At 47.3% G+C, this 18,081-nt stretch overlaps 1 protein-coding gene across 4 annotated transcripts in view; it reads left to right on the top strand.

The window, feature by feature from the left end:
* CCDC13 (coiled-coil domain containing 13) overlaps positions 1-17,567 on the top strand; it is a 51,825-nt gene extending 34,258 nt beyond the window's left edge. For 2 of the 4 annotated variants that reach the window (XM_036897194.2, XM_036897195.2), the window contains 6 exons: positions 279-418; positions 926-1,009; positions 2,925-3,047; positions 13,698-13,852; positions 16,050-16,164; positions 16,711-17,567. In XM_036897194.2, the coding sequence (XP_036753089.2) occupies positions 279-418; positions 926-1,009; positions 2,925-3,047; positions 13,698-13,852; positions 16,050-16,164; positions 16,711-16,870 (777 nt within the window). In that variant the 3' untranslated portion in view covers positions 16,871-17,567. Of the gene's footprint in view, positions 1-278; positions 419-925; positions 1,010-2,924; positions 3,048-6,835; positions 7,032-12,942; positions 13,853-16,049; positions 16,165-16,710 lie in introns of those variants that run through there. The other 2 variants (XM_057497414.1, XM_036897196.2) reach the window with 2 other exon arrangements.
* Positions 17,568-18,081: the final 514 nt, after the last annotated feature.

The raw sequence follows: 18,081 nt of genomic DNA on the forward strand, positions 1-18,081 counted from the left end.
CATCAAAGGACATGCACTTCCCTTTGGGATCCAAACGTAGAACAGCTTCCTGGCCCTCACCACCCCACACCATGTAGCTCCCTTTCTGAAGACAGGCATTATTAGATGTCACTATCATGCAAGGGTTGCTTTCACCAAACAGGCCTGGCTTTTCACTCCTGAAAAGAAGCCTCTTTCATACCCCTAAAAGCCCCAAAGCCAGGCCAAGACCCCCTCCTGCCTTCTGCAGGCCTCTGAACTGAAGCCCTGAACATCGAACCTGTGTTTGTTCCCTGCAGTATCTTCGGAATAAAGGAGTGGGTGAGGGATCCCATGGGCCTGAGGTCAACCCCACCTTCACCAAGTTCCTGGAGGACCCAGGCCTTACCAAGTCCCCAGCCTCAGCAGGCGATCACGTTGGCAGGGTTGGATCTTCTCGGTAAGAAAAAAATGGGATAGAAGGGTAGGAAAGTGAATATTAGTTTTTCAGAAGAAAGGCTGCCTCTGATGGGAAGGCATAGGTGCAGTTTTAAGATGACTGTGGCATTGTCCTTTTACTATATGGGCCTCTCATAGTCCATCAGCCTGCATCCCATGAGAGCCGGTTACTGCAAGCATGTTTGGGTGCAGCCCCCTGTAATATCCTCTCCAAGCTGGCCTCAAAATGCACCTGCTCCTGGGATTCTCAAACAGACCCATGTTGGGCTGTCTAAGGCTCTGTCTCCTGGTCTGTCTCGTTTTGACTAAGCAAGAGTCTGGAGAGAAGGGCAGGAAATCCACAGAGCTGCCCAGGCAGGGCTGCTGTGAGGGCCAACACTGGGCTCCCCAGATCCCTGCTGGTCCCTGCTGGTCCCTGCTCCCCTTCCAGCTGGGCACATGTGGAGATGAGGCACAGTGCAGCCGGTCTGCCTTCCCAGGGTCATGAGCCCCTTCTGCCTCCACACAGCTCTCTCACCAGCCTGGGCCATACTCTGGTGGAATCAGTTCTCACACGGCCTTCCCTGCCCAGTCCTCACGTGTCTTCACCCAGGTATGAACCCAGAACACCCCAGCTCTCACAGTCCTTCCTGTCTCTGTCTTTGATTGCTCAGCCAGTACTGCCATACCATTAAAAGGAGAGGGAATTTCCAGTGACTCTTCCAAGGTTACCTAGGACACAGAGGGTCAGGGAGGTCCAGTGCCTTGTCCAAGGTAATAGAGCAGGTAGCCTCAGAACCAGAGCCTTGGCCTCTGACTCAGTCTAGTGTTCCTTTCTGCTACCCCAGAGTCTTCCAGGGTCTAAAGTCCAGCTCCTCTATTGCCTACTCTTGCCCATTGAGAATCAGTCTTTAGTGGGAGAATTTCATATCATATCGGTTCCCAGTTTAAGCCACTGACATCCCCTCAGTTCTCTGGACCCCTCTTTGTTTTCAGATTCAAGCCTTAGGCTTAAATGGGCCCTTTGTTCTTCCTGCCAGCTCACAGATAAATGGTGGCTTTGTCCTGCCTCTGAACCTGGCCCAAGTCTGACCCGCTGGCCGCTGGAGCCATGCTCCGGCTGTCAGCCCTGATCCCGCCCCTCAGGCAGGTCAGCCCAGGCTCCTGTCAAAGCCTCTGAGTGGCCCTGGTCTCCTGTTTGACTTGCTGTGTGGTTCCAGGCAGATCGGTCCTCTCTGAGGTGCTGTTTCCCGAGAAGTGCCTGAGACCCTTTTGGCCTGACAGTTGGCAGCGCAGGGAGATTGGGCCACGGCCAGCCCTGCAGCTGCCCCACCCATCAGCCTGGGGTCACAGGGGCACCTGCCACACTTCCAAAGGTATCCATCAGGGCAGCAATGGTGACTCTGATACGGTACTGGAAGTAGGATGAGCTGGAGGAGACAGGCCACTCCTCTGTGAGCCCCCTCCCTGTGACAGTCATAGAGGTAACTAGAGCAGGGCTCTCTGACCTGCAGTGTGCACAGACCACCTGGATATCTGCCAGGTTGCACACAGGCTCAGATCCAGCAGGTCTGGGCTAGAGACTGGGAGCCTGCATGTCCAGCAAGCTCCAAGTGGACCAGCCATGATTTAGAGACCACACTTGGAGCAGCAAGGCCTGGAGAGTACACTTAGGAGGCGGAATCCAGAGGGATCTGCAGTGCTCAGGGCCCTCCGCCACCAACCCCTTCACTGTTCCAAGGGGAGACTGTTGTCCAGAGGGAGAGGAGACCTGCAGAGACCACAGAGTCAGCCTCTGGGCTCCAGGCCCCTGCCCTGCCCTCCCCGTCTCCTGGGATGCTGGAAGAGCAAGTCTAGGGTTACCAAGGACTCACTGGGAAAGCAGCGTGGGACTCACATGTGGGCTCTGGGGTGTCGGGGTGGGGACAGAGCTCACCTTCTGTCCTGACCCCAGCTGGCGGGGAAGGGGCTGGTAGGCAGGCCCGGTCGAAAGGAGAGAAGCATCGATGGACTAGACCAGGGCTGGAAAATACCAACCAAGTCGCAAGGCCGAGTGTACAGGCTCCAAGGAAGTGGGCTGGGCTGGGACTAAGCCAGGAGAAACAGGAGGACTGGGGCAGGGAGCTAAAGGGCAGGCCCACCTGGCAGTGGGCGGAGTGGCCAGGTCCCAGGCCACACAGGTACCCAGGGCACACCAGGTCTCCAAGAGCCAACTTCCATAGCAACCAGCCTAATTCCAGGCCCTACAGGGATTAGATGGACAGAGGCGCTGATACAACTGTCATAGAGGTGGGTCTGGCTGTGGAGCCAGTAAGGGAGGTCTAGAGACTTCTGTAGGCCTGGAATGATGGGCTGAGGAGAAGCAAGAAGAGAAACACCAGGAGGACCCAGAGGGATGGGGTCACTTCCTTCTGTCTGGCTGCCTCTGGGGACCCTGCAGGTCCTTCCAGTCCTTTGCATCATCACAGTGGTAATAATGTCTTCAGGTAACTCTTCCAATGACCTCTGCCCCCGACCCTGGTCCCCAGGTTCTCGAACTCCCCAGAACAAAAAGGCTGGCAGGCACAGGTGACAGAGTTCAAGGCCCTCTGGCAGGCTGCCGAGGTGGAGCGGGACCGGCTCACCGAGTTTGTCTCTGTCCTGCAGAAACGGTAACATATGGCACCCAGGGATACACTCTTGTGGGTTTCTGTGTGCTGGGGAACAGCCTGGCACAGGGGCATCCCTCCTGGGGGTGGGGGTTCAGCAGCCTGGCACAAGGTTACTCCTCTAGGGGCCAAGCCTCATCCATGAGTGGGTCTGCCTTCCTGGAGAGTTAGGCTCCCACCGTGCAGGCCCATGGCATTTGCAGCCACAACTCATGTGCCCACCAAGTGCCCACAACCTTGGGGCCCTGTCCTCACACTTGTGGCTTGCCCTATCCTATGTGTACCCAGTACGATTGTTGCATGCATGTAGGCATGAGGTGGGAGTCTCCGGGGAGAGGCTCTCTGGAGTGGTTAAGTCAGTCAGATCAGCCACCCCAGTAATTTAAATCTGTGATAACTGTACTTGGTGCTGTTGGAGGGGTGGTGGGAAGGAGACACAGGCTAGACCGACATCTGGAATTATAAAGAGCAAGAGAGGCACTGATATCTGGAAAGCTGAGACTTCTCTAGGGAGGGCAAGGGAAGCATGTGGCCCGAGGCAATGGACCAGTAGGTATGGTTTTCTCCAAGGGGTTGTTGACAAATTTCCAAATCAGGTAAATCAGTGTTGCTCAAGTGACCCTTCTGGCATGAATTGGAGGTGCCCAGGCCAACACACGGCCTAGCCATGTGATCTCCACACTGAAAAATATAAAGGACATTACTGAGATTCTGCCCTAACAGAGCATGTCAGTCAGGACTCTCTGGTGACAGACAATAGAAACCAGTTCTGGCTAAGGTAAAGGAATGGCAGATTTGGGGAGGTGCTAGCTGACTCCAAGGTGCAGGGCAAGAGAGGAGCCCAAAAAGGCCCAGGAGTCTTGGTAGCAGGAGCCCTTGGTTGGCCTCTCCTGGGCCACAGAATGACATGGGCCCCAGGGGCTTTCAGGTCTTGTACCAGTGGGTTCCCAGCTTTCTCACAAGTCCATCCCTGGACACAGGCAAGGCTCCTTGATGGAAGTACATCCAGGTGCTGGAGTACTGTTACCAAAGGAGTTTGGGGTGCTGGGGAGTGGCCAGTGGATGGCCACTACCTATGCAGTGAGAAGTGATCAGCTTTAATGGTTTTCTTTCCATGGAGTACATAGAATATGAATTTCAGACATACTCAGCTACATGAGAAAACTAACATTAATTCTTTTTCCATAATGGAAATGTAATGGATAGTATAAAGCCCCTAATCTAGCAAATGGGAGAAACATACTCAATTTAGGCTTTCTCTCCCATTTCCCTTGAGTTGCACCTGAGTTTGGGGGTTTTGTGAACCAAGGTGACTCAGTTATCTCTTGCTGTGTAACAAATCATCTCAAACCGAGTGGCTTCATGTGCAGTGGTCTATCGTCCTTGTGATTCTGTGTGTTGCCTGAGCGATTCCATGCCACTTAGTGCTAGCAAGGATTGCTCATATGGCCCCATTCAGCTGGAAGCTCGGCAAGACTGCCTCATTCTCCTTTCCATGGCCTCTCTCTCCATGTGGTATCCCATCTTCCAGGGCCTCTCCATACAGTGCTGGGATTAGGGTGAGACAAGCAAGGCGCCTAGGGCACCAAACTTAAGGAGGTGCTTCTCAGAGTCACACAAGTGATTGCCTCTCAGCTGGTACCCTTGACCTTTTTGGGTTCACTCAGCTGCTCCATGTCATCTTAGGGTATAGGGAAGCTCTCTGGGGCCCTTTAGCCAAGGGTTATGGCCTTTTCTGCTCCGACACATTGCTATCTCCCTGGGCTCTAGCAAGGGGACTCAGACCCCCTCTTTACTCAGATCCTTCCAAACCTATTTGAATTCCTCACCCCAAAGTACTAGATCTTCCTTGCAAAGGGATCCTCAGTATTTACTGCTTTCTTTATCTGGAAAGTCCATTCCTGTCTTCACCAAGGGAGGGCTTTCTCTGCATAGCTTCCCCCTCTCCTGCTCTGCCTTACCAATTCCAGCTACTTCAGCTCCACGCAGCAACACCCCAGTCCCGTGACCCTACCCCTTCCCTTCAGGGCCCTTGGGCTGAAAGCAATGTAGAGCCTGTGTCGTTTGTGTCCCTTCTCTCAGGCCTGTGTCCAGTGTCCAGTGTCTGTTGTCCTGTTGTCCTGCTGTCCTGCTGTTCAGTGTCTGAAGACAATGTATTTCTTATATGTTACCTATTTTCCTAGTTGTTTACAATGGGAGGGGCTAGTCTGGTTAATCTGCCATGACAGAGGTCACTAAATATGTCTCTTTAAAAAACACATCGAGTTTTAAATTCAATTTGAGAATTTGTGTTTGAATAGTAGAGTTTAATCCATTTTCATTTTTGTAATATTTGGAAATGTTTTGATTACCTTAATATTTTCTATTTGCCATAATTTTTCTTTGCTCCTTTTTCCCCATTCTTCTTCCTTATGTTGGCTAGATCAAGTTTTACTTCCCTGTCTTCTCTGCATTCTATCTCCATATTCTTTAGTGGTATCCTTAATTTTTAATATAAAACACAGCAAGCCTAAAGTCAGTGGGTTTTTTCCTTGTTACTTCAAGCAACAGAGTAAGTTTAGAATGTTTGCCCTCTGATTTTCCTGCTTGTGTTTTTTCATGTTACTGTTCTCTAATATTTATCTTCCACATTCTTTTTTTAAACCCTCTGAAATTAACCCTCCAAATCTATCTTTTAAAAATACATTCAGTATTCATTTGCTTTTGCCAACATGTTAAAAAATGTCTTCCCTCACTGTTGCTCCTTGCATCTCAATCTTTCTTCTGGGTTCAGTTTCCTTCTTACTGAAGTGCACCCTTTTAATTCAGGTAAATTCTCTTGAGTCTTTGTATTTTTAAATGTCTTTATTATACCTTTCCCTTTAATGAGAATTTAGACATAAAATTCTAAATAAATGGGTAGTTTTTCCTCATCACTTGGGAAGCTATGATAGTCCATCATTTTTGAGCATTTACTGTTGATAAAAAATAAATCTGCCATCAATTTGATTTTTGTTCCTTTGTAGATATGTTCCTTCTCTCTAGATGCTTTTTCAGATACTCTCTTTGTCTTTGATATTTTGAAGTTTCACTATATTTTTATTTCATTTTATTTTACCTGCTTAGGAAAGAGGTGTGCTTTTTCAATCCACGGACTTAAATCTATATGCTACCAAGGACTTCTCTCTGTAAACTGTATCTCTCCCATTGTCCCTGTTTTTTTCATGTTAAACTCCTTGTCAGTATATGTAAGGCCTTCTTATTCTTTCCTGTACAACTCTTATTTAAGCCTTCTTAATATTTTGGGCCAGTTACTTGGTGGGTTCTTCAAATCCACCTGCCAGCTTACTGAATCTCTTCAGTGGCGCTTCATCTGCCATGAAGCCTATTTTTTTCACCAATCCCATCATTTTCCATTTCTAACAGTTTTTTTTATGTAACACTTTCTGTTCTCTTTTTCACGTTCTTAAAATTTCTTGCTTTTCTCTTTTTAATAAACTTATTTAGTCCCTTTAAGGTTGCTTTGTCATCTTCATTACTGTTGACACCCCTTCATTGTGATTATTTCCCTATCTGGTTTGTATTTTTGTGTTGTTTTTGTAAGCTTGTCTTTAATATTTTTTTTTTTCTTGGAGATTATGAAGGTGCTCCTGTACAACAGTTGTGCTTTTGTTTCTGTAGAACTTTGGGGCTTCACTGGTCCCGGTCAGTACTTGATGCTATTTTGTTGGTTTAGGGTTTCCTGGCCATATGGGAGCTCGCCTTGGGTCTCAGTTCTCTCCTGAGCAGACCTCTTTCCTCCCCTCTTACAGCCCAAGCAGGCTGCAATCATCCTCACTGCCCAGTCCTCCCATCGTAGACAAGTCACTCTTTTGAGGTTCAAGAATTATGCCGAAAACTCTCTTCTAGTTTGCTACCTTATAGAAGCCAAAATTTGTATCTTTTGCCCTCATATTGGCTTTAAAACCCTCCCTTACATTACTGGAAGTTTTATGTATAATTATGGCAAAACACCTCTTTTCCCAATCTCCAGTTCTCCATTCCTCATAAAAAAGAACTGTTAAAACTTCCAAAATGTAAACAGACAACTTTCTAGAAAAATAACCTTCCAAGGCTGACCCAGGAAGAAACAGAAAATCTGAATAGACCAATTACCAGCAAAGAAATTGAATTGGTAATCAAAAAACTATCTAAGAAAAAAATGCTTGGACCAGATGGTTTCACTGCTGAATTTTATCAAACATTTAGTGAAGACCTAATACCCATCCTCCTTAAAATTTTCCAAAAAGTAGAAGAGGAGGGAATACTCCCAAACTCATTTTATGAGGCCCGCATCACTCTAATACCAAAACCAGGCAAAGACAACACAAAAAAAGAAAATTACAGACCAATATCCCTGATGAACATAGATGCAGAAATACTCAACAAAATATTAGCAAACCAAATTCAAAAATACATCAAAAAGATATCCATCATGATCAAGTGGGATTCATCCTAGGGATGCAAGGATGGTACAACATCCGAAAATCCATTAACATCATTCACTACATCAACAATAAAAAGGACAAAAACCACATGATCATCTCCATAGATGCTGAAAAAGCATTCGAAAAAATTCAACATCCATACATGATAAAAACTCTCAAAAAAATGGGTATAGAGGCCAAGTACCTCATCATAATAAAGGCCATATATGACAAACCCACAGCCAACATTATACTTAACAGCAAGAAGCTGAAAGATTTTCCTTTAAGATCGGGAACAAGGCAAGGATGCCCACTCTCCCCACTTTTATTCAACATAGTTCTGGAGGTCCTAGCCATGGCAATCAGACAACACAAAGAAATAAAAGGCATCCATATTGGCAAGGAAGAAGTCAAACTGTCTCTCTTTGCAGATGACATGATACTGTACATAAAAAACCCTAAAGACTCCACTCCAAAACTACTAGATCTAATATCTGAATTCAGCAAAGCTGTGGGATACAAAATCAATATACAGATGTCTGTTGCATTCCTACATGCTAATGATGAACTAGCAGAGAGAGAAATCAGGAAAACAATTCCATTCACAATTGCATCAAAAAGAATAAAATACCTAGGAATAAACCTAACCAAGGAAGTGAAAGACCTATACCCTGAAAACTACAAGACACTCTTAAGAGAAATTACAGAGAACACTAACAAATGGAAACTCATCCCATACTCCTGGCTAGGAAGAATTAATATTGTCAAAATGGCCATCCTGCCTAAAGCAATCTACAGATTCAATGCAATCCCTATCAAAATACCAACTGCATTCCTCAATGAACTAGAGCAAATAGTTCTAAAATTCATATGGAATGACAAAAGACCCCAAATAGCCAAAGCAATGCTGAGAAGGAAGAATAAAGCAAGGGGAATTATGCTCCCTGACTTCAAGCTCTACTACAAAACCACAGTAATCAAGACAATTTGGTACTGGCACAAGAACAGACCCATAGACCAGTGGAACAGTATAGAGAACCCAGATACAAAACCCAAACATATATGGTCAATTAATATATGATAAAGGAGCCTTGGATATACAATGGGGAAATGACAGCCTCTTCAACAGCTGGCATTGGCAAAACTGGACAGCTATGTGGAAGAGAATGAAACTGGATCATTGTCTAACCCCATACACAAAAGTAAACTCAAAATGGATCAAAGACCTGAATGTAAGTCATGAAACCATAAAACTCTTAGAGAAAAATATGGGCAAAAATCTCTTGGACATAAATATGAGCAACTTCTTCATAAACATATCTCCCCAGGCAAGGGAAACAAAAGCAAAAATGAACAAGTGGGACTATATCAAGCTGAAACCTTCTGTACAGCAAAGGACACCATCAGTAGAACAAAAAGACATCCTACAGTATGGGAGAATATATTAATAAATGACATATCTGATAAGGGGTTGACATCCAAATTATATAAAGAGCTCACGCACCTCAACAAACAGAAAGCAAATAAGTCAATTAAAAAATGGGCAGAGGATCTGAACAGACACTTCTCCAAAGAAGAAATTCAGATGGCCAATAGGCACATGAAAAGATGCTCCACATTGCTAATCATCAGAGAAGTGCAAATTAAAACCACAAGGAGATATCACCTTGTACCAGTTAGGATGGCCAACATCCAAAAGACAACAACAAATGTTGGTGAGGATGTGGAGAAAGGGGAACCCTCCTACACTGCTGGTGGGAATGTAAAATAGTTCAACCATTGTGGAAAGCAGTATGGAGGTTCCTCAAAAAACTAAAAGTAGGCATACCATTTGACCCAGGAATTCCACTCCTAGGAATTTACCCTAAGAATTCATCCACCCAGTTTGAAAAAGACATATGCACCCCTATGTTTATCACAGCACTATTTACAATAGCCAAGAAATGGAAACAACCTAAGTGTCCATGAATGGATAAAGAAGAGGTGGTACATATACACAATGGAATATTATTCAGCCATAAGAAGAAAACAAATCCCACCATTTGCAACAACATGGATGGAACTAGAGGGTATTATGCTCAGTGAAATAAGCCAGGTGGAGAAAGACAAGTACCAAATGATTTCACTCATCTGTGGAGTATAAGAACAAAGAAAAAACTGAAGAAACAAAACAGCAGCAGACTCACAAAACCCAGGAATGGACTAACAGTTAGCAAAGGGAAAAGGACTGGGGAGGATGTGTGGGAAGGGAGGGATAAGGGGGCAAAGGGGCATTATGATTAGCACACATAATGTAGCGCTGGGTTGTGGCAGGGACACGGGAAAGGCAGTGTATGCAGAGAAGACACGTAGTGATTCTGTAGCGTCTTGCTGCACTGATGGACAGTGACTGCAGTGGGGTATGTATGGGAGACTTGATATTAGGGGGAGTCTAGTGACCATAATGTTGTTCAAGTAATTGTACATTAACAATACCAAAATAAAATTAAAAATTAAAAATTAAAATAATAAATAAATAAACTCACAAGCACTTCAGCTATTGAAATTGTCTGACTACAAAGTATAAAAAAACTATGCTTCTTATATTTTAAAAAATGTAAAAGTTTGAAAATGGCTGCAAGATATAAAATATATAAAAGATGACAGCAAAATTGAAAAAAGAACTAAAACTTGAAGAAAAAAAAAACTTCCAAAATGTTTTCTTTGCACATCCAAAAATATATCCATATATATGTATATGCATATATATGCACACACATTTTATTAAAAAATGGACTCACACCAAACACATCTTTACATTTTTGTGGGATATATTGTTATCATAAATTTCTAAATGTGGAATGGCTGAACCAAATAATATGCATATTTAAAACGTTCACGAATAACAGCCAGTTGCCCTTTTAAAATGAATCAATTTACATTCTCATCGATAATGTTAATTGCGACCATTTCCCCCAAACTCTGACCTACACTGTTTTATCAATGTTTAACATTTTTGTGAAACTAATAAACTTGTTTTTATCTGCTTTGCTATAACCAAAAGTGGATATTTTTCATGTTTATAGCTTTTACATCTTCTTTTCTGTTAATTACTTATCTATATTATTACAGCTTTTTAGGTATTTGTTTATATTTTCTCTTAACATCTGTAAAGATCTCTTTACAAATTATATATAGAATTATATATATAAAATGTATAATATTATGTATATTTGTCTTCATAAAGATCTTGTATCATTTCGGTTAAATTAATTCCTGGGTAGAGGGACCTCCTCATCTGAGTATTCTTTATCAGTATTCATTGTCCTCACAAAAGCAAACATTTAACATCAAAACATTTACTAATGACTTGACTTCTTAATACTCTTCCCACTGCCATTGAGTTAATTCGGTCAGACTCTTGAAATACAATGAAAATCAATTACAAAGTAAAAAGGAAAATCTTTAAAGGTATTTGGAATGTCATGATGTTGATGCACATGCTGTTGGACAGCTGTTAAAATCACACTCACAGCCATTGACAAGAGAGGATCTAGCTGAATTAGCCTAGCTGAAGAAGAGAAAATCAGTGAAAATGAAGACTAGTCAAAAGAGAATACTCGGAATACCGATTGGTCTCAGAAACTGGACTCGTACAGGCGGCAGATGAGGCCCTGGGGAAGGAGCGGGCAGGCGCTGCAGGAGCCGACAGAGGGGAAGCCGCCGGGCCTGCCTGCGACCTGGAGGCCTGAAGCAGAGGGGAGGAAAGAGAAGGCAGGGGGCCTGCGGCGGCGTCACGCCCAGCGACTGCGCGGCGGACGGCGACGTCTGTCAGGCCCCGCGAGGCACATCTCGGGAGAAGGGAGGGGGTCAGCAGTTTGGTGGTTCCTAAATTTTGTCAGAATTCATTAAGTTCTTTAGCATTTTATATGGTGTTTGCTTATAGTTTCTTTTATTTTTTCCCCATCACAAATGAAATGTAATCTTAAACCAAATTGCAGACATTATTGAAATATGTAACAAAAAAGTGAAGGGCCCCTTTCGCACAGATAACTAGTCAATAACTGCTGCATATTCCTCTGTTTTCAGTTCACTGGCTGAATGTCATTAGCATTAGTGTTTGTTTTAAAATTTTTGTTATGAATTTTTAAATTACATCATATATGGTGCACAATCTCTGCTACTGATTTCACTTAGTAGTATATCACAGACATTCTCTTCATGTCAGTACATAGTCTTTTTATGGTTAGAGTAGTTTATTGCATTAATCCTCTATGGTTTATTACTTATTTACATAAATAGTTCTCTATCTTATGTATTCTTATGGCACTTGCTTTTTTTCACCTATCCCATGATTTGGAGATCTGTCCATATTCATAAATAGCTGCCTCATTCTTTATCATTACTAGAGCAGTGCTGTCCAGTAGAACGTTCTGTGGTGATGGAGATGTTCCATATCTGTGCTGTCCAAGCAGTAGCTATTGGCCTTTATGTGGCTTTAGATCTCTTGAATGTGGCTAGTGTGACTAAGGACCTGAATTTTTAAATTTTATTTAATTTTCACTAGTCTTAATTTAAATAGCCACTGTGTTGAACAGCACAACTCCATTATATTCTGTCATGTTCCATGATATGAATATGTTGCCATTTACATTTTCTTTCCCCTGTTGATAGACCTTCAGGTTGTTTTAGTTTTTTGCTCTTGCAAATAAAGTTTCAAGGAGCATGCATGAAGAAGCTGCCCTAGTAAGTCATATACTGTGTTAGGGGACAGGTTTGCTAGCAGTTGTATATTGATTGTTCAAAACCGTCATCATTCTGCTCCCTCTCGACCACTTCCTCCAACACTGTAAATTTCCAGGCTTCTGCTCTGAGTTGCCTGTGTGTCTGTGCCCCTTTGCTTGGGCTAAATTTCAGGGAGTCTGGGCCTTCTAGTTGAGCCTTTAGTATCACAAAAGTCTGGTGCCATACCTAGCCACAGGAAGGGCCTTAGCCCCAGCCCAGTAAGATTAAACAAATCCTTCACATGAAATGACCAAATAGAGATCTTTAAAGCCCACAAATTCATGACAGGCATGCAGAAAATAATAATAAATAATAACAACAAATAATAGTAAACAGAAAGCAATCACTAAATCCAAGAAAAACAAACAATTAAGAAAGAAAATGTAACCATTAGTCTGCCACATGTCTAAATAACTCTTCTCATGTACCCCTGTGGTAGACAGGGTTTTTGTCCCTGGGCCCTTTGCTCCTTGCTCTTGTGCCTGTGAACACTTTATATTATTTAGCAAAAGGGACCTTATAGATGGAATTATCATTATGGACCCTAAAATAGGAAGATTATTCTGGATTACCGGGTGGACTCAATCTAATCATGAGCCCCTTCCTTAGAAGCTGAGAAATTTCTCCAGCTGGGGTCAAAGAGATGCTGCAAAAGTCAGATTCAAAGTACGATAAGGGTATCTTCAAAGGTTGGCTTTGAAGACAGAGGAACCAAGTGGCCTTTAAAAAATGAAAGGGACCCTGACAACAGTCAGCAGGAAGCAGGGACCTCAGTAACCTGAATGAGCCTGGAAGTGGATTCTCCCCAAGAACTTCCAGGTAAGAGTTCAGGCCAGCCAACAACTTGATTTTGGTTTGTGGAACCTGGAACAGAGAAACTAACAGAGCCTGCTGAACTTCTGATGTACACAACTGTGAGATACAGGTTTGTGTTGTTTTAAGTTTGTGGTAATTCGTCACAGCAGCAATAGAAAACTAATACTCCCACCTTATACGAATTCAGCCAAGGAAAGGTAACATAACTACACTGGAGGTAGAGAGCTGATTCTGTTTGGTAAGGGGAGAGTACTAAAATAAAACTAAATTCTCATGTTGCATGACAGGAAGTCAAAAGATTATATTTAAACCTTAAAAATAGCAGCATGGGCATCTGCAGAAATATGGCAGTAAATATTCAAAGAAACAGCTAAAAGTGTTGTGAGTGGTTGCTTCTGGAGAGCAAGAATTGGGAGTGAGGAGGAGTGTGGAGAGGCTGTCGAGTTTTTATTTTGAGTCCTTGGAGAGAACTCGATTTTTAAATGAATGTTTCTAAGTTATTGTAATAAAAATAATGTGTCCCACCACCACTAATGTAAGATGGGCCCACCTCTCCTGAGAGCCTGAGCAGGTGGGGTGGGGGCTGCCCTGGGCTGCCCCTGGGTTTGGCAGCCCCTACTAATTACAGGGTGGAGGAGAGCAATGGCAAGCTTCTGGCGTCAGAGAGGAAGCTGCAGGAGGAGCGGCAACACACCGTGGCGCTGGAGCAACACCTGGAGAAGATGCGCCTGGAGCCTGGAAGGACTTCAGCCCCTCGGAGAGCAGCGGCCAGGAGCAAAACAGGTCGGGCTGGACCCTGGGCCCCAGTGGCAGGGGGGCAGCCTTGTGCTGCTGGAGGAGCCAGTCAGCGTGCCGCTCAGCCCAGTGGAGTAGCGTGCGGGGAGCAGAGGGCTCCGTCAGGGTGGGGTCTGCCTGCCCCTGCTGCTGTGCGTCCTGGTCCCTCGGCCTCTTGGTCAGAACCGGGGGCCCCAGAGCGCCATCAGCCCCTGTGGCCCCGGCCCGGCCCTCCCGCGAGCCCTTAGCGTAAGGCGGAGTGCCTTCAGCAGCCACCCACGGCCACACCACCTGCTCCTTAACCCTCTGTCTTGAGCTGACTTTATTCATACCTGGTCAAGGGGCAAAGTTGGTCTGCTGGGGAGGCCAGAGAAGCAGGGGCTGACCAGGAGAACGGTCCCTTTCTGCTTCCTGTAGTGTCAGCAGGGGGGAGGTGGCCTCTCCTCAAAGCTGGGGGACCTGGGCTCCTCTGCCTTGTATTCCACAAGCTTCCATCTCATGATCTAAGATAAGATAGCTGCTTCAGCTTCCCTACCAGCAGTAGGAAGGGGAAAAGGGAAGGGGACAACCTGCTCCTTTCTTTTTAAGGGCATGACCCTACATTTGTTTGCATCACTTCTGCTTTCATTCCCTTGGTTAGATCCTAGCCACATGACCATACCCAGCTACAGAGCAGGGCCAGTTGTCCTAAACTACAAACCCTCTTGCTCTGTCATGGAGGTTGTCAAGGTGTGGTCCCTAGACTGCCAGCATCAGCATCATCTGCAGGATGCCAGGGCCAGAAGCCATTTCTGGGATGGCTGCCTCTCAAGGAGGAAGAATCCTCATTGTGGATGGGCCAGGGCTTTGCCCCTCTGATCCTGCCATCCCAGCCTCCTCCAGGATCTGGAGTGGGGGTGGTACCTCCGCAGCACTGCCTCCCAGCACCCGGCACCCCCCACCTCCGTCCCCAGCATGGACACTCAGACCTTTGTTCCCAGCCCAGATGAGATCGGACCGTCTCGGAAGGATGTGCTGGGAGTGGGACTGAAGGCGGGTCGTGCCCTTCTCTCTTCCTCCCACAGCACGGCCCAGGGCTCGAGGGGGATTTTTCAGGAGCTTCTGAGAGTTCAGGCTGGGGAAGGCCCCTGGGGCTGAGTCCTGCTGACCCTCTGGGGCACTCAGGAACTCACCGTCTGCCAGGCAGCCAGGCTCCCCACCAGGCATGGCTAGGCCACGACAAGGAGGACAGCGTTTGTCCTGCCTGGGCGGTGAGGGGCGACTGCCTGAAAAACGGTGCCCACATGGCCTCCGCCCCCTGCCGGCCCGTGACGTGGCAGAGCGCCACCCCGCTGGAAGGCCATGGCACACCCCACATCTGTGAAATGAGGAGACCTCATTTCTGAATTTGATCACCCATGGCAGTGGGGAAGATAGGAACCAAATAAAGCCGCCAAAGACATGCTAGGTCAGATGGCGGCAGATGCTGAAGGCAGCTGTCTGCTGGGGACCAGCAGGACCTCACTGCCAAGCTGACACCTGAGCAGGGAAGGTGGAAAGGGGTGAGGCATACAGAGACCTGAGGAAAGAGCAAGCGCAGAGGACTTCAGCGGGAGCTTGGCTGGAGGCTGGGAGGCATGCGGCTGCAGCGGTGGGTGGGCGCTGGGTGATTCCCCTGGGCAGCCCTGTGCCCGAGAGCCACGCCACTTCTGAGGGCCCTTCCAGTGGAGGTTCTCTGATGCTGTGATCGTGCCCAACTTCCCCACCAGCCAGGCTCTGATTTCTTTTTCTGAGCATTCTGATGCCCCTGGCCCCAGCCGCCCTGGCTCCCCTGTGTGTGTGTGTAGAGCTGCTGGCCAAGATGGGAGCTGAGGCAGGGGGACCCAGTGGTATGAGGGCATTAGATGCAGTGACAACCTAGACTCAGGCTCAGCCTTTAGGCCTGGCTGCCTTTTAGAAACGTGTAAAGTGCAAACATGGAGGGGAACCACCTTGGTGCAAAGCAGGCAGTCAGGGCTGTAGCAGAAGCCAAACCTGAGTCCAGGAAAATGGAGAGCAAGCATCAGGGAGGGCTTTTAGAGGGAAGCAGTCCTTGTCCTGCACTTTGAAGGAGGTACAATCTTTTAACAAATGGAAATGCAGGAAATGGGCAGTCAGGGGAGGAGAAGGAGAGTATTAACACAGAGCTGCGGCTCCATCACAGAAATTGGCTGCTATTACCCCACAGGTCTGCCTGCCTCTAACACCAGACAAAACCTGAATGGGAATGAGAGAAAGGACCCATCCTTCACCCAGCTCTCCAACGTGCCTGTGGAATCCCAGATGGAGGAGCTGACCACCAGGTGCGCCCCCCCCCCATCTTCCTGAGGGTGCAGTGGCTGGGGGAAGCTGTCTCAGTGGGCAGAAGGGTCATGTCCCTCCACCTTTGACTTCTGTTTGCTCAAAAGTTTGGTCCTGCAGGGTCCTGGGATCTAGGCCTGCAATTCAGTGACTGGCCATCAGGGGGCAGAGAGAGACCAAGCCAGGAACCCAAAGTCCTAAGAGTTTTTTTAAGCATGGTTGCTTAACTCACATTTCTCACTCAGTTAAACCTTTCAAGGTCAAATGCAGTGATGGAAAAGGAAGAAGGGGGATGCACTACATATTAGTACTCATCCTTGAGGCAGCCAACATTTTGGGGAGTTACCAGGTGTCTGACCCCAGGGCCCAGAGAGGAATCGCACATGGTTTTTCCCCCAGGGGCCCCTGGGAGGAGGGCACAGATCAGAACCCTGAGCCTCAAAAGCAGCCATGCTGGCAGCCCCATTCCCAGGACCCTTTGACACATCATGCGCACACAGACATATGCCAACGCAGGCCACACTGAGCCCTTCCTTCGCATCTTCCAGGCTGGCCATCCAGGTGGAGGAGAATGAAATGCTGAAGGCTGCCCTGGACAGTGCCCTGCGGGGAAAGGAGGAGGACTTTCGGATGTACCATGAAACCCTAGGCCAAGTGAAAGGGGTCTTCCTGCAGGCCCTGCGGCAGCAGAAGGTGGACAAGCATTAGGATGGTAGCCCGGTGTCAGCCTGGCCGGATGGGGCAGCCTCAGGCCCTGAGTGGACAAGGCTTTGCCTGAGGACTCTATTTTCTCCCAGAGTCAGCTTGGCCCTTCTCCTGGAAGAGGCCCTCTAAGGTGAACAAAGCCAACATCTCAGGCCAGAAGGGCAAAGGAGCTGCCCTGGAGGAGGCCCTGGGCAGGTTAGGCTGCAGTAGGGAAGAAGACCAAGCAGCCCACTCAGCATCAGCGAGAGCTCTGGATGAGCAGCCAGTTGTGCAGACAGATGCAGTCCCTCGAGCAGCTGCTCGGCACCCTGTCCTAGGGTCTAGCTGCATGCCCCCCCAGAGATCCCTTGGTGCTCCCAGTTGGAAGCATCCTTCAGGGCACCTAGCCCCACCCGACCCCCTCACCAGGGCATCCCACACCCTGCTCCCCACGCCATGGCCCCATCAGCAGCCATCCCTCCCTCTGCAGACTTGGGGGCACCATGCTCCCAGCACTTCTCAGCCCACACCTCAGGGCTCTTCCTTAGATGCAGACTCTCAGACTTGTAATAATAATGATTTTCATAGCTGCTGAGTGAGCGGGCATGTACTGTGAGTGGGCATCTACTGTGGAAACCTGGCCTCATCTACTCCTCTAGTAATACAGGGGATTGTCATCCTGTTTTACAGATGAAGAAACAGGCTTACAAAAGAAACTCTGGCCTGCTCTACTCCAAACCAGGGTCCTCTGTTGAGCAGATTAGCCAGGACAGGCTTGGCCACCCCTCTGTTGGGTGGCTCTACCACCAGCCAGATGCTCCAAGAAGCCACCTCCATTTGCTTCCAAAAGGCTGCAGCTGGTGTGTGCTGGTGGTGGAGGGCAGAGGTGGGGCTGGGCAGGAGGACTTTGAAGCAGTGAGTTCAGAGGAAGGCGTGGTACACCTCCCTCACCTCGGCACCCAGGTGAGCTACGTGGGCCGCTGCGAGAGAGCCCCCTGCCCTTTCTGTGACTGCCACAGTGCCACCCCCCACTGGACTGCAGTTACAGCCATGGGGAGAGGTAGCCCTAAGGAAGGTCACCCACAGCTGCATGCACCAACCCCAGAGGACCTGACCACATCTGTGCCCACAGGCCCACACAAATATCTGAACTCAGGAGCATGCCGCCACATGTGCACACACAGGAGCCCACAGACAGCACTGACACACACTCAGGCCCTGCCGTGAGACATGGG

The sequence above is a fragment of the Manis pentadactyla genome, chromosome 1 (assembly GCF_030020395.1).
Source record: "Manis pentadactyla isolate mManPen7 chromosome 1, mManPen7.hap1, whole genome shotgun sequence".
NCBI lineage: Eukaryota > Metazoa > Chordata > Mammalia > Pholidota > Manidae > Manis > Manis pentadactyla.